The sequence below is a fragment of the Moschus berezovskii genome, chromosome 6, assembly GCF_049115385.1.
Source record: "Moschus berezovskii isolate FMDL1 chromosome 6, NW_MosBer_1.0, whole genome shotgun sequence".
In the NCBI taxonomy this organism is placed as follows: Eukaryota; Metazoa; Chordata; class Mammalia; order Artiodactyla; family Moschidae; genus Moschus; species Moschus berezovskii.
In genome coordinates, this window is record NC_142465.1 from 33,297,800 (window position 1) to 33,314,980 (window position 17,181).

Below are 17,181 nucleotides of genomic sequence, written 5' to 3' on the forward strand. Positions count from 1 at the left end.
CATTTCCTTCTCCAGTGCATGAAAGTGAAAAGTGAAAGTGAAGTTGCTCAGTCGTGTCCGACTCTTCGTGACTGACTACCAGGCTCCTCCGCCCATGGGATTTTCCAGGCAATATAGGTTTCTATAACTTTTTTTGGGGGGGGGCAGTTTGTCCCGCCTGTTTCTTTTGGATTAATGAGGGTTTTTTTTTAGTGGGTATAGATTTCTAGATTTCTTACAACATGCAAATAATGTAGTGAAAAGTAGAGGGGTCTTCCGATGTCCTGTCATTCCCCAAGTAGTTTGAGCTTGTGAAACACCATGTTTCATGTTTAATTAGTATTCTTCACTGAGCAGCTAATTTATTGAAATTTTATTTGATTGCTTATTTATGATGGCAGTGCGTAGTGGAGAAAGAAATTATGACTTTTTTTTTTTCTTTTTAAAATTCATTGCAGGTCTGTTTTATCAACTAAGCCTAAGCTTTCTTGCACATCTTATGAATTAAAAAAATTTTTTTCTCTTGGCAAGTATTTTTTTCAGAGATGATGGTAAATTCTAAGAATTGTCAGCTGAGAAAAAAAAATTGCTCTCATATTCAGGTTTTTTCCAAAAGAATTACTTTATCATAGCTAAAATCCTAAATTTTCTTTGGTCTGCTTGATCTTACATTTGGGGAATTAAAGTACCATTTATAAACTTCTAAAAGAGATACTACAGTCTGATATGTTATTTATGGGTTCATGTAGTAAACATAAAAACATGGACTGGTTCCATACTGAATTCATGACAGTGGTTTCCTTCAGGGAGGGAAATTGGACTAGGGAAAGAAAGATGGAGTTTATCTGTGCATTTTCTTCTTCAGAAAATGAGCTGAAGGCAACAAAATGTTAACATTTATTAATTCTGAATGGTGCATGTACAAGGATTTGATGTGTTAACTTGTGTAATTTTCTATGTAATTTTTAGTTTGTAAGACTTCTGTGATTTTTTAAAATGGAGGTTGCCATCTAGTGGACACATTTAAATAGAACTTTAAAAATCTTTGCTATTCGAGTGCAGAGCTTCAGTGAAGCTTTTCAGATTTTCCAGCACGTTAAGAAGATACGCTCTAGGTTAAGACCACAGACTTTGGAGTTGATCAAACTTAGGACCAAACCCTAGTTTTGCTATTTACCATGTAACCCTGGGTAGAGCAACATTAGGTATAGAATCTGCCTGCAATGCAGGAGACCTGGGTTTGATCCCTGGGTCAGGAAGATCCCCCTGGAGAAGGAAATGGCAGCCCACTCGTCTTCTTGCCTGGAGAATCAAATGGACAGAGGAACCTTGTGGCTCAGCTGGTAAAGAATCCGCGGGTAGACCTGGCTTCGATTCCTGGGTTGGAGAGGGTAAAGGCTGGAGAAGGGAAAGGCTACTCACTCCAGTATTCTGGCCTGGAGAATTCCATGGACTGTATATTCAATGGGGTTGCAGAGCAGATACAACTGAGTGACTTTCACAGTCTGTGGAGGTCGCAGAGTTGGACATGACTTAGTGACTAACACAACAATAGAGCACTCCTTTAAACCAGGTAAGGACTGCCCTAGACTGGGGGTACAGGAAAGCATAAGATGCAGTCTCCCCTTCAAGTTTAAAATAAAGATGTGTGTTGTTGGAGCTAAGGGTATATGTGCTGTTTTATATTGAATGGTTAGAGGTTAGGTTTAAATCCCAGATCTCTAGTTATTAATATTCATATAACCTTAGTTAGATATTAATGTCATCCTGTGAGACTGGTACTTACCTAAGTTCCATAAGAGAACTCTGCCTTGTTTGTCACTCTTCCTGTAATGCTTGGCATGTAAAGGGCTTTCAATAAGTATCTTCTTCTGAATGTCTACTTTAATAGTTTCTTATGCATAGTAATTAATAAATAGTAGATGTTAAGGAAATGGTAAAACTGTACCTGTTATATATATAGGTAACTCAATTTTGTAATAAATGTATATTTATATGTTAAAACATATATACTTATTGAAGGCAGCAAACTATCACATATATTCATCAATTTTGAGGAAAAGGATCTCAACCATGAAATGGCAAAGACTTGGTCTCTGATCCCTGGCTGTGTTTGCCATAAAGAAATGTACACGAATAAAAGGGGACTGAGTTAACAGAATCTCTTTTAAAAAAGTTAAATGGCCTACACCTCCTTCAACTGACTCTCTTAAAGATTTCTGCCAAGGACTTCCCTGGTGGTCCAGTGGTTAAGAGTCCACCCTTCCACTGCAGGGGACATGGCTTCGGTCCCTAGTGGGGGAACTAAGATTCTGCATGCTATTTTGCATGCTGCATGGCATGGCCAAAAAAATATACTTCTGCAAAACACTCCCAAGAGTGGGCTTCTGAATTCTACAACCTTGATTTAAGTGTTCCTTTACTTTCTTTATAGGAAAAAGTTTTGGGGGAAAAAAAGGAAGTATTTATTTAAAAAATTAAAACCAAATTTGAATAACAGTAAATAATATGATTACTGCAATTAGACTGTGATATACTTTGACATTTTGTTTCACTATAATCTATGACTTTTCCTTTAACTTAGTAAAATTCACTCAGTTTTTATCAATTCAGCATCCGGGAATCTGAATTGCAATTATAACAACTTTATAATTCCAAGGCATAATATGTTTTAACTGGAGAAAAACACAGGTTTAGCCAGTAACTTTAAAGTAGTAATTGCTTAATGAAGAAACAAATATGGTAAGATTTCTGAAGCTTTAACACTTGTCCAGTCTTCATGCTCTAGTCAGTAAAATTAAAGGGATTTTTTTTTAAATTTTATATGCTCAAGGATGCATCCGTGGGCAGTAATGTTATTTCCATCAATGTAACAAATTAGTAAGTGATAATTTATTTATAAATTCAGTAGTAAATTGATTAAATAATTTCATTGGTCTCTCAAACTTTTGAAATCTTAATTTCAGGCTTGTAGTATAATCACCTTTAAAGTGTCATAAACCTCATAAATTGGTATGCATTTATGGATTCCTCAGTGGCTTGTCCATGCCTGTTACATATAGCTTAACTACATAACATGAACTAGTGAGCAAGACCCTACACCAGAAATGTGTAGGTTGTGGAGAGTTTACAGTATTTGTATATGTCCAGTTGCTAAGGCACTAAGAGCTAGGGTACTGGAGCCAAATATAACATCCACCCAATAAATTAACTTTTAAAACGCTTTTGATATAACCCACTGACCCCCATACCTCCTAATATTCTTTAGCCTGATGGGCCACTGTTTTGAGACTCAATAGAAGTAACTCCACTGGTGTTCAGACTTTTCTTTCTTTTCATAAACTGCTAACACATCAACAAAAAAATGTCCCATTCTAAAAGATCAACAGAAAGTCCCATTCTAAAAGACCTGACCCTGTTAATGAAAAATTTTTTAGAATTAATAATTTATCAATTAAAATTTCTACATGACAGGCCCCTTAACCATGTCCCAAACACTTGTAGAACAAAATATTTAGCTATCTTTATTATAACTGGTTCTGACTGAAGCAAAACATATAAACATATCCCCTTCTTAAAATAGGTTGTGCAGCCCAGATTTGTAAATTTATCCTCATTTCAAAACTAGGAGTGCACTATAAGTTAGTATAATTAATAAAATGGTTATCGGGAAGCTTGTCATTCATATATCAAGCAATGTATTTTATATTCATCAAACTTAATTTTATCAAATGTCCTTTAATTCTCATACACAACAATATGATACATATTGTATAAGAAGCGCACAATAGTTTTGCAGTACAATTTCAAAGTGTATACAAATTGGAATACAGAAGTTGAACACTTGGTGTGCTGACAGCATTTTTGAACTTTGGATAAACTGCATACAAAACTTACAATTCAAATATTAGCCAATCTGGAAACTTTACTTCCCATAATATAAAAATGATACTTTTGAGATGCAAAATATTTTTTACTAACAAACTATATAAACATTTAAAATAATCATTAAAAACTTAACTTTAGAATTTATAAAGATTAGCTATAAAAATATATTGGCAGTCACTTTTCTTATAAATGTACCATTCACTACATTACAAAATAGTCTCTAACATAAAATTGCCTTAGTAACTGTATTTAGAATCTGATAAGCCTTACATTAAACTGATTATAAAATCCTCTTGGAAAACTTTGGTATGCATCTTCAGAAGGGTTTTTAAAATACTCTAATTGTCTTAAGGGCCTGTAAACATTCCATTCTATTAAAGCACAACAGAATAAGTAATGTATATTCAACTGCATACAGAATATAGAATCAAAAAACAATTCATTAAATATTTGTAGAAAATCACCATTCCCAGAGTAACCAAAAAACTATTTAAAAGTATCAAACTTTTAAACAATTCTTTTTCCATTCTGATAAAAAATGTTACAAAAATCACCATACTCCATTCATGTACCTTAGATGTCTTTTAGGACAAGGCCTCAAAAATTGTTAACCTAGTCTCAAAACCCGTCCTGAGTCCAATGAACAGACTTTTAAAAACCCATTTGAGACCTGACAACAGAACAAGTATATATAATCAAGATACATAATTTATATATTTAGTTATGTATTAGCTTTTCTTTTATATTTGCAATGTAGAATTTATTGTCAGAAACAGAACACACACACAATTGAAAAAAGATACATTTTAGGAAACAGAAATGCAAACCTGTAAGTGTAAATTGATTTATTTTTAAAGATTTGATTTACCAAATTTCATCTCATCTGCCATTTTTGGAATATTGGCAACTATTGTTATTTAGAAAATCTGAATTGGTGAAAGTTCATTTCAAATGTTTCTTGAGTATGTTTAATTTTTTACGGAGCTTCCAGTTGTGCCAGTAACTTCCTTGAGGTCTTTTTCCACTTTATCCTCTGTCACCAGATCTCTCATGTAAGGTATTCTCTTTGAGTTGTAAAAACCTAAATAAAAAGCTTCATTTTTGACCTTTTAATTCGTAAAACTCCACTAAAAAGAAAAGAACATCTAATTTTTAGGCAAGTCCACAAAAATATTTTCTTTCTTAATAATCAAACACTTTTATTAGAATAAAGATCCTTCAAAGTTTTTAACTCTTCTATTAGAGTTTTGTTTTGATTTTCCAGAACTGCGACTCGATTTTCCAGGCATTTCACATATTCTTTCTTCTTTCTGCGACATTCTCGAGCAGCTTCTCTAAATATAAGCGTTAAAAACCAACATTAGAAAAAAGTTCAAATTCTTTAAATGGTAAGTGTGTGCTGTGTATGCGCTAAGTTGCTTCAGTAGTGTCTGACTCTGCGACCCTATGAAATGTAGCCCACCAGGCTCCTCTGTCCATACAATTCTCCAGGCAAGAATATTGGAGTGGATTGCCATTCCCTTCTCCATGGGATCTTCCTGACCCAGGGATTGAACCGGCATGTATTATGTCTATTACATCTAACCTGCATTGGCAGGGGCTTCTTTACCATTTGTACCACCTGGAAAGCCCAGGTGAAAAAAGTTAGGAAAAAAGTTCACATTCTTTAAATGGCAAATACACTTCAGTAATTTTCCCTGGTCGTTCTTTTTTTCCCCCTCATTAAAAAAAATTAAGGTATCATCTATATACAGTGAAACACAATGATCTTAAGTGCAGAATTCAATTTGCTATGGCAAACGCATATACCTATATAACCCACACATCCATCAAGACAGACATTTTTATTGCCCCAGAAGTCCCCTCATGCCCCAAGCAACTACTGTTTTGATTTTTTTATCACCAGAGATGAAGTTTTTCCTATTCTATAACAGAACTTCCTTCAGATAACAGTCATACAGAATGTACTCTTCTATCTGGTCTCCTGTCACTCAGTATATTTTGAGGTTTATCCATACTCCACTGTCTGGATATCATTACAATTTGTTGATCCATTCTGTTGAGCCTTTATACTAGTTGTAGCTGCTACGCGTGTCCTTGTGCCAGTCTCTGAGAACATATGTCCCATTTCTCTTGGATAAACACCAAGAAGTGAAATGTATCAGTCCTCCGGTTAACTTTGGACATATAAATCCTCTAAATTTCAATCTTTAATTATAAACAATGCTTTGATACTCAGTTTTGTACATGTCCTGTTAGACTATTTCTATGGATTTTCATTGAAGTTTTATATACATATACAAGTAAAAAAGTATTTTGAATTTTTTTTTGAACGAAAAACTGAAGATAGTAGCTTTTTTTTCACATATACTATTTTAATGATGTCTCTATATTGGTACACAGTTCCTTGTCATGCAGACATTTCATTGTTAATTTTCACTTCCCTAACTACTACTGAAACTGAACATCTTCAAAAGTTTAACTGTCTCCTCTGGATCTGCTCTTATTTATTTGCCTGTTCATTCATACTTTTTGCCTATTTTACAGTTAGAAATTACTAGAAAGACACACAACCTAAGAACTCTCAATGAATTATACATACTAACCCGTTATCTGTTTCTACATTATTTTCTAATCTACCACTTGATTTCTGATATTTTTCTTATATGATAAATTCTCTTTTTTAGTCTTTTTCTTGGCTGAGATTAAAAACTGCCATGCACTATATATTCCTAAATTTTATTTTCAAGATTTTATTGCTTAATTTTCAGAGTTGTCTTTAATCCATCTGTAATTACTTCTGTATGTGGTATAAAATAGGAGTCCAATTTAATTTTCTTCTGGATGTGGAGTTGTGTATCATTTCAAAAACATATTCAACTTTTTTTCAGTTGATCTTTATATTTTTTCAAAGAAATCTTTTTTGGGGGGGCAGATATGTTGCAAATATCTTCTATAGGTTTGAAGCTTATATTTTCAGTCACTTTCTTTTAATGAAAAGAAGTTATTGATTTTAATGAAGATTCATCAATCTTTCATGTTAATTTTTTATGTGTGTGTTATTTTAAGGAATCTTGCCTACACTTGAAACCATGAAATTATGTATTTTCAACCTAAAAGTTTTTAAAATTTCACCCTTCACATACTCTTTAATTCATCTGGTATGGTGTGAGGAAGAAATCTGAAATTTTTTCACATAAAATAACTACCCTAGCACCATTTATTGGAGTCCCTCCTTCCCCAATAATCTGCCCTACCAAGGTTTCATGTATTCACAGATGTGTTTCTGGGCTCTCTACTGTATTTCACTAGTGATTTTGTTTACCTCAATGCCAGTATCACACTCTTTTAATTATCATGGTTTAAACAAGATTTGATTATCTCCTCACCTTATTCTTGTCTGGAATATTTTGGCTGCTCTTGACCCTTTTTACTCTTCTATAAATTTTAGTATCAACTTGTCAAGTTCTTCAAACAACCTGTTTGGGTTTTGATTGGAACTGCATTGAATCTATGGATCAATTGGGGGGAAAAATAGTCATCTTTATAATACTGAGTTTCCATATCTGTGGACATAGTATATTTCTCCATTTATTTATTAGATCTTCTTTAATGTCTCTAAAAAACATATTTTCCATAAATGTCCTGGACATCTTTTGTTAGATTTATTCTCATATATTTCATTTATTGATAATATAAGTATCTTTTAAATAATTATTTATCAAACTCTTTATTGCTGATGTGAAGAAAACAGTTGATCTTTGAAACTGATTTTATATCTAGTAACCTTATAAATTCATTACTTAGAGTAATCTTTCTCTAAATCCATTTTGTTTTTTTTTAAATCAGGCAATCATACAAAAAATAGTAACAGCTTTTATTTTCTTCATTTAAATCCTTGTAATATCCCCCCTTTTTTCCTGATTTACTAAACTGGCAAGGATTTCCAGTACAGTGTTGAAGAGAACTGGTTTTTTTTCATTTCTAAAGAGTCTGCAGATTATTTTCCTGGATATTCTAAGCAAATGAATATATCTTTGTTAAAATTAAAATAACAGTTTTGCTTTTCTCCAATTTTTATCGTTTTTATGGTCTCTTGATCTTTGATGATTTTCAAGGACATCCTTTTCTAAATATGAAAAACATGCTTCTTTGCGTCTCTCTTATTAGATAACTGAAGACTTCACAACACTCATTCTGTTGTCTGCTCTTTCTGCTGACTCTGGCTTCTAAAAGGCTGTGTGGTATTCCTCAAGACTCTGCACCCTAAAACCTGGACCCATGAATTTAAATCCTACCTCTTATCACTTACTGGGCAGAGTAACCTTGGTCAAGTAACTAGACTTCTCGAGGCCTCAGCTTCCTCTAGAAAATGGAAATAATTTTTTGTGAAAATGGTCCATGGGCTTGGCATATATAATGGACACCTAATTCTTCGGGTATTTTGATTTTTCAACTTACATTTGTTAGAACTCAATGTGTAGGAATTCTTTAGAGCCTGTGTTGAGGTTGCTTTCTCCAAGCAACTGGGGGCCCTATGAACCCTCACCCAGTATTTATTTATCTATTTTTTGGACTGCACTGGATCTTTGTTGCTGTGCGCGGGGGCCACTCTCTAGTTGTGGTGTGTGGGCTTCTCATTGTGGTTTCTCTTGTTGCGGAAGACAGCTGTAGGGCGCGTAGGCTCAGTAGTTGTGGCACACAGGCTTAGTTGCCCTGTGGCATATGGATCTTAGTTCCTGGACCAGGGACTGAATCAATGTGCCTTGCAGTGGCAGGCAGATTCTTAGCCATCGGACTATCAGGGAAGTCCCGATACCCATTTTTTAAGTGACAATTCTCAGCTTATGGGTGTAGATCTTCTTGGGTCTTGACTCAAGGAAGAAAATCTTTGATCCAGTTCTTAAGCTGGAGTCCCTATGCTCTGTCCCTGGTCGCCTCTGCATACGAAAGCTATGCCGATTACAAAGATCTGAACTTATCCCCAGGAATATACAGCAGCTGCTTCAGTGCTTATTAACATCATGGTCTTGTGGTCTTGTGCTTCTGGTTCATTTCTAACCTCAACAGATCTCTTTCTGCATGCTCATCCAATCATTTAAAAGAATGGCTTTTATATTTCATTAAGCTTTTAAAAATATTATGCAGCTGAAGTTACACTGTCAGAAAGAGAAGTATCACTCTAGTAATTTTTAACAAGTCTTCTGGGTTTCCTAGGTACACAATATCATCAGCAAAGAAATAGGATTCTTTTCTAATATTTATGGAACTTATTTCATTTACTTTTCTTACTGTATTTGTTGGAGCCTCCAAAACAACAGATGGTCTCTGTCTTGTTTCCAAGTTTATTTACAGTGATACTTGCCTCTTATTTTTAGTAAAACATTTTATCTCGAAGTAACTAAGTGTATCCATCTGGTCCTTTATGGTAATTTTTATTGCTCTAGAAAATTATCATTTTATTCTGATTTTCTAACTTACTTGAGAGGACCTGAATTTGTTGTAATCTGTAGCTATTTACCCTTTTTTGTTTCTAATATAGTTTATTGGTATCTTTTTTATTCTCCCCTGAACACAATGCAAAAGGCTATCCATTAGATTCTTTCTCTCAAAGAATTAGTTTTAATACCAGATGTACATGAGATGCAAACAGCATTGTTTAAAATGCATATTAAATGAAAGGTAATCAGGGAGGCCTGGCGTGCTGTGATTCATGGGGTCGCGGAGAGTCGGACACGACTGAGCGACTGAACTGAACTGAACTGAATGTTTCTGAGGGCTGAATGACTACTACATTTTCATGATCAAAATTCATTTTTAAGAACAATTCTGTATCCATAAGTATACTAGGTATTATGCCAGAAACCTAGTTATTCTTAGTCAACAAACAGCAAGCAGCAAATTATTATTTTTACTTAACTTTGTCAACCCAAAGTTAACCCAACAAGAACAAAATATACTGTTTAAAAAGTTTAGCTTAAGAGTGCTATTTGAAGAACACAACAGAAATGGAAGAACTCTAGGTCATATATTAAGAGACTGTGCAAAGGGACTCACTGATCTGCTAGAAACATATAAGACAGATTAACAAAATAAAACTGATATAAACTCTTCTCATTTCTAACATATAATCTCAGTTAAAATCTTTCTGAGATTTATAAAAACATTGCCCATTCTGATAACACAATTTTACCATTTACCTGTTTTTCATCAACCTTATTTCTCTTTTCAGTTGGGGGTCATCTGTCTTAGTTGTCTGAGATGTAAGGGTCACGGGAGATGTCATCACCACGGTTTGTGGTAGTGAAGTAGCTGAGGGTGTGGTACGGATCTGGTATGTCTGCATATCTCCTGATGCAGCTGTGTGGTTCAAAGAATGAGTTAAAATTTATGTGTCTTTGAAAGTACTCTAGAATGCTTTCCATAGATACTTAAGCATACTTACTTTGTACAACAACCTGGTTGCTGGGCACAAGTATTTGTTGTCCATCAGAAGTCTGTGCATACTGGAGAATTGTTGTACCTTGTTGAGTACTGCCTGAATTTGTCATGGTTAATGTCTGAAGGCCCTGTACTCCATCGGTGCCTGGACTGGCCAGCTGTAAGGCTCCATTTGGGGCAATGGCAACTTTAACCAGAGAGAAAACATAGCTAATGTAAGGCTATACAACACACTTATTACAAAGGACTGGCAAACAAAACAATCGCTTTTTATTAAAACAGATTTAAATGCAATTTCACTTGATGACTGTTGGTTACTTTAGGTGAGCTACATGTAAAAGAAGTAAAATTTGGCATTTCTTAATAAAATTTTGCACTCATCTTGAATTTAGTCTTAAATTATACAGTAACTGATTGGTCATTTTGGGCTCTATGGGGCACTGCATGCTAACTGTTAATGCTGTCACAGCAGTTCTCGGGCATGAGAAGGGCACACCACTGATAACTAACTTTTAAAGCAAAGATGAGTAGAAGCAAAGAGTAACATAGTCTGTAATTTTTATTTAAAATCATTAGAAAGATTTTATCTTAAAATTTTTTGAATAGGTAAGTGTGCCTATGGAAGGATAGAAGGTTACGTAATGAAAAAATACATCTTCATAGGCTTTCTCAGCTCCACTGTCCAGTGGTGACACTGTTTCTAGTTATCCTTAGCCTTTCCCTATTGCCACACCACAAATATTCCCATATAATTCATAAAATGACTTCAGAAGAAAAGACAATGAAGTTTTTTAGATGGAGAGATTTGTTTTAAACTTACAGTAGCAATTACTTTCAATCTCTTTCCCTGTAACAGACATTACATACATACATAAATATATATATGAAAAGGAAAAGTCTGGCCTTCCCTGGTGGTCCAGTGGTTAAGAATCTGCCTTGCAAGGCAGGGGACACTGGTTCAATCCCTGGTGTGGGAAGATCCCACAAGCCACAGGGCAACTGTGCCTGCCCGACCCAGAGCCCATGCTCCATAATAAGAGAAGCTGCCACAATGCGAAAACTATGCACTGCAACTAGAGAGTAGCCCCTGCTTTCCACAACTGGAGAAAGACTGCATGCAGCAGTGAAGACCCAGTGCAGCCAATAAATAAAAAATAAAAAGAAAAGTAAAAGGCCCATTATCCCCATTTATTCCACTCGCCATTTCCCACCACCCTCTTGAGGTAGCACATCCTTCCTGGTATCTTCCTATGCTTATATAGACTGATACATAATATCAAAATATAGGGACTTCCCTGATGGTCCAGTGGTTAAGAATTGCCTGGCAATGCAGGGGACAGAGGTACCCTGCATTCGTTCATCCCTTGTCGGGGAACTAGGATCCTACATGTTGCAGAACAACTAGGGCTGTGTGCTGCAACTACTGAGCCCGTGGGCCACAACTAGGGGGTCCGTGTACTGCAACTATAACCCAATGCATTATCTATTCACACACATTACAGATACACATCTTCTGATGTATATGCAAATGTATACACTAATACAGAATTGTTTCCATTTTTGCAACATATCTTCCTGTACTTGATTAACATGTGTATTTACCTGGTTGAATTTACTCTCAATCTGTACTATTCAGTATAGTGGCCATGGGCCACATATGGCTATTTAAATTAATTAAAATAAAAAATTCAGTTCCTCAGTCTCACCAGGTGCTCAGTAGTCACACACAGCTTAGGAGCTACTGTATTGAACAATGCAGATATAGAACATCTGCATCAGCAAGGAAGTTCTGCTGCATCAAACTGCTCTTAATACAACATGTACTGTACTGTACTTCGATTGTAACACATGAAATACTGGCCTAAGTTTCTATATAGTTTTCATAATAATAAACCATGTATCGTAACTTTTAACTTGCTAATATGCTGTCTTAAATATTTTTGGAAATAATAATACATGCATGATAAAAAAAATTTTGTTTAAAATGAAAAGTGAACCTCCCAACTGCTTCTGAGCTCTGCTCCTAAGTTTCCTTCCTTGCAACCACGTTTCCCAGTTTGTGTTCTCAAAAATATTCTACATGTACTCTTAAAATTATATGTTCATAACACACTTTACTGAAAGCCTACTATGTGCCAGGCCCAATATGCCAAGGTTATAGCTGTGAACAAGACAAAGTTCTCTCCCTCAAGGAACTATATTCATAAATCAAATAAGCTAATCTGTAATTATATCTATTCTATAATTAAACAAATATACTTTAAAGCATTTATATGTAATTATATTGGAAAAGTACCTAAGAAAATAAACTGAAGGGTGGAGCAATATATTTTAGCCACAGTGGTCTCTCTGAGGAGGTGACACTTAAGCAGAGCAAGAGTGAGGATGTAAGCCATGTGAGTATCTGGGTCAAGAACATGCAGGTGGTAGGGATGACACCTCCAAAGATCCTGAGGCAGAAATAAGCTTCATGTGTTTAAGAAACAGTAAGAAAGTTTGTGTGGCCAAATGGCATCAAGTGGCAGGAGATGAGATCAGAGTAGGCAAAGCCAGATCCTGAATGTAATGCCTTGTATGACTTATTTTAAATGTGTCAGAAAGCCACTGGAAGATTCTGAGCTGAAGTGGTGTAATCTAACAGACATTTTAAATAAACTGCTTTGCTAGCAATATGGAAAACTATCAGAGCAAGAATGGGAAGCAAGGTAACTAACTGGATACTGCAGTAGTTCAGACGACAGTATAAACCCAGGGGGTGGAGCTGGTGCTGCTGCTGCTGCTGCTAAGTCACTTCAGTCGTGTCCGACTCTGTGTGACCCCATAGATGGAAGCCCACCAGGCTCCCCCGTCCCTGGGATTCTCCAGGCAAGAACACTAGAGTGGGTTGCCATTTCCTTCTCCAATGTGTGAAAGTGAAAAGTGAAAGTGAAGTTGCTCAGTCGTGTCCGACCCTTAGCGACCCCACGGACTGCAGCCTACCAGGCTCCTCCATCCATGGGATTTTCTAGGCAAGAGTACTGGAGTGGCTGGAGCTGGTAAGAGGTGGTCAAATAGGACAGCCGTTTTGTGGCAAGAGCCAATTAGACTTAAACAACAGGGCTTATGAGAGAAGGGAGAGGTTATTTACAAATGGGATAGCACAAATGAACTTCTTGGGGGTGATGGAGTATCTTGATTGTGGTGATGCTTAGGCAACTCCATGCATCTGTCAAAACTCAGAGACCTATCCCCCCAAATAACTATGTAAGCTATGTATCACTAGCAAGCTGTGTGACTCTAGGGATATTAATTGTCTAACTCTCTAACCTCAGTTCCCTCATAAATTGGTAACTGCCCACCTTACAAAACTGTTGTAGGAAATAAATGAGATAATGCTAACAAAAGAACTTTGCATTATTTCTGGCTCAAAATGTTACTTATTATGCTTTACTAATCATCACTATTAAAGTATGACAGTCTATACCACTTCTTCACACAGAAAGGTTATTTTCTGTGTCTGTCAGGTGGGAAATCATTCCTGTACGTACTGTACTGTCCGGTGCTAGTCTGATAGATGGGAGTTGGAACAGACATAGAAGTGACAGCAGAAACTCCAGGGTTTTCTCCGTCTCCTTTTCTGCCCCGTGTATCTTCTGAAGATAGGTCTTTCAAAATCTTTCTGTGGAAAATAGAACTCTATTATTAATGTTGGTAATGAGGACAACTTTACAAAAAGAAATTACTAAACCTCTTTTAATTTCAGGTTAAAAATACAGTGATCTAGTATACACCTAAACTGTGGTGTCAAAAGAATCCTTTGTTTATTTAGCACATACTAGTTTTTTACTGCAAGCTAGAGATAGTGAAAGACAAGGAAGCCTGGTGTGCTGCAGTTCATGGGGCTTCAAAGAATCAGACAGGACTTAGTGACTGAACAACAAGACTTTGTTTAGCAGGCTGGTTACATTTTAGTTTATGATGACCTGAAAAGAGACAATGAACAAATATCCATACAGAGTGCCTTTTCAACAAGGCCCTTGTAGAGGTAGAAAAGGTCTCTTTATAGGAGAGATGGCTCCATTGTGAGTACAAGGTACTATTCATTTTCTAAATAGTGTCAGTTACCTTTATTTAAAAAGATCAAATTGGGGACTTTCCTGGCAGTCCAATGGTCAAGAATCCGCACTTCCACTGCAGAGGGCACGGGTTTGATTCCTGGTCTGGGAACTAAGATCCTACATACTGCATGGTGCAGCAATCAATTAATATATTAAATTTATTTTTTCAACCTTCAACTCTATAATGGAAGAGAAACCCATAGTTCTCAGAAAGAAACAAGAAGATTAAAAACACTACTCTAAGACTGGTGGTTGCCAAGGTGGAAGGGGATGAACTGGGAGTTCGGGGTTAGTGAATACAAACTGGTAATATTTAGAATGCATAAACAATATTTTACTGTATAACACAGGGCACTATAGTCAATATCCTGTGATAAACCACATGTAAAAAATGTATATATATGTGTGTATAAATTAGGGGGATGGAGTCCATTTTCCTAACTTTGATGGAAAGTATAAAAAAAATTACTATAAAAACACAGAGTATCTGTGATAAATAAAATTCATTATTTTAACAAGAAGTACACTTGACTCGGCAAAAATAAGGGGAGGGAAAAAGATGCCTTGCTGAAAAGAAAGGTCTTCCAAAACACAGCTGGAGATGGAAGGAGCATTATTTGTTTCTGAGAAGAAAAGAAAAAAGAAATTTTTACTCAATTCCACGTTTGCTGGAGAAAAATTAGAAAACCTTAACTACTTGTGCAAAAACAATAACAAAAAAGAATCACAAAGGAAAAAAAAAAACCCTTGGCATTAAAAGAGATCTTTCATGTTACCTATGCTAAACTTCCAGCCCATTCAGGAATTCTCTAACATTACTAACAGCTTCTATCTCTAGGAATAAGGCATCCACAATTTCAAAAAGCACACTGATGGTTAGAGCTCATCCTTGTTTAGATTCAAAGCTAATTCCACCCAGTGAAACTATGCCCTAGCTTTGCAGTATCTGACAACTGCTTCAGGTTTTCTTCATTGGAGGCCAGATAATTTCAGATCCTTCAGATATTCTCTTATCACATGGTGAAGATCCTTTCCCAGCTTGGTCCCCTTAACCTGGACAGTCTTCCCACCAAGAACTACAAGTGTAGAGTATACTAACAGAAGTTCTATGTTGGAGAACAAAGGACGTGGCGGTCCTACGAACTCTGTTAGCCATCTGTAGAACAGTCACTGTGTTTTCCAAACCTGCTATGTACCAGAATCATCTGGAGAGGCTTATTGAATCCAGATTCCCAAAGGGCACCTCTAATGATTTGAGTGAGCAGGTCAGGACAGAGCTCGAGAATACATTTAACATACTGCCTGCATGGTCCTAAGCAGCCAGCCTTGCATGAAACTGTACAATGCTGTGCCCATTCTTTTTCAATTTTAAGTTACAAAATATTTTGAGCACAAAAAGTACAGAAGGGCTTCCCTGGTGGCTCAGTGGTAAAGAATCCGCCTGCCAGTGCTGGAGCCACTGGTTCAATCCCTGGTTCCCTGAAGATCCCACACGCTGTGGAGCAATTAAGTCTCTGTGCCACAACTACTAAGCCTGTGCTCTAGAGCCAGAAAACTACAACTCCTGAGTGCATGCACCCTAGAGCCCACGCTCAGCGATGAGCGAAGCCACCACAGCGAGAGGCCTGCACACAACTAGAGTAGCTCAGCTCAACTAGAGAAAAGTTGTGCGAGACCCAGCTCAGCCAACAAAAAGGACAGAAAGCAGAACACCTATGTACCATATACCAGGAATCAACTGATTGCCATTTTGCCATGTTTGCTTCAGATATCTCATTTTTAACAGGAATTAAGTTACATATACACCAAAATGTCACCACCAATTCCTTTCCCTTTTCCCTCTCAATAAGTGCCATTATCTGTTATTTATCATTCCCACATATATTACTTTATTTTCACTATATTTTGAGATACTGTTTGCCATTGTCTTACATTCTTCCTCATCCTCCTTATTCAACCTTGGAGAATCTGAAAGAGCCGTCTTTCGGACTTCTCCATCTACATTCTTTCCAGTGAGCTTATCTGTCCCAAAGGCTTGAACACCCTGTATACACTGATGACCCCTCAAAATGGTATTTTCTCAGCTTCTCTCCTGAACTCGAAACTCACATATCCAATTGTGTACTGAATGCTTCAACAGGCACCTCAAACTTAATACCTTCAAATCTAGTATCAGATATCCTTCTACCCCTGGCAGTCTTACCCACGTCAGTAAATATCAACTCTACTTTTCAAAAATTTTGGAGTCGTCCTCTTTCTCACAACCTTTATCTGATTCATGAACAAATCTCACTGTCTCTATCTTGAAAATATATTCAGAATCTTACCCATCCTCATCACCTCCACTGTTGTTCCCCCAGTCCATGCCACCAACTCCTCCGGACTGAACAACAGCCTCTAGCAGGTCCTCCTTGCTGCAGTCTATTCTCCACACAACAACCAGTCATCTTTTTAAAATGTCAGTTAGATCAAATCACTCATGTGCAATGGTTCCCTATCAGAATAAATGACATGGTTGACAAGGTTTGTCCTGTGACTTCTCCAACCACTCTTCCCTTTATATTCATCATCCAGCCATCTTGCTACAAGATTATCAATTTTATTGATTCCACACACCCCCACCCCCGCAAAGAACCACCTGTCAGTTATATTATCTCTATTCGTTTTCTCAGTTCACAGATTTCTGCTCTCCCACACCCCCACTTGCGCCACTTGTCTTGCAGGGTGTTAGTTCCCCAACCAGGAATTGAACCCTCCAGCAGTGGAAGCATGGAGT

The 17,181-nt window shown here is 36.5% G+C and overlaps 1 protein-coding gene across 8 annotated transcripts in view; it reads right to left on the bottom strand.

Annotated features, from left to right (window-relative positions):
• Positions 1-3,697: 3,697 nt before the first annotated feature.
• Positions 3,698-17,181, bottom strand: part of ATF1 (activating transcription factor 1) — a 68,520-nt gene continuing 55,036 nt past the window's right edge. For 6 of the 8 annotated variants that reach the window (XM_055394409.2, XM_088836916.1, XM_055394408.2 and 3 more), the window contains 4 exons: positions 13,836-13,966; positions 10,313-10,495; positions 10,068-10,227; positions 3,698-5,201 (listed from right to left, as the gene is read on the bottom strand). In XM_055394409.2, coding sequence (XP_055250384.1) covers positions 5,057-5,201; positions 10,068-10,227; positions 10,313-10,495; positions 13,836-13,966 — 619 coding nt within the window. In that variant the 3' untranslated portion in view covers positions 3,698-5,056. Of the gene's footprint in view, positions 5,202-7,256; positions 7,379-10,067; positions 10,228-10,312; positions 10,496-13,835; positions 13,967-17,181 lie in introns of all 8 variants that reach the window. The other 2 variants (XR_008681727.2, XM_088836918.1) reach the window with 2 other exon arrangements.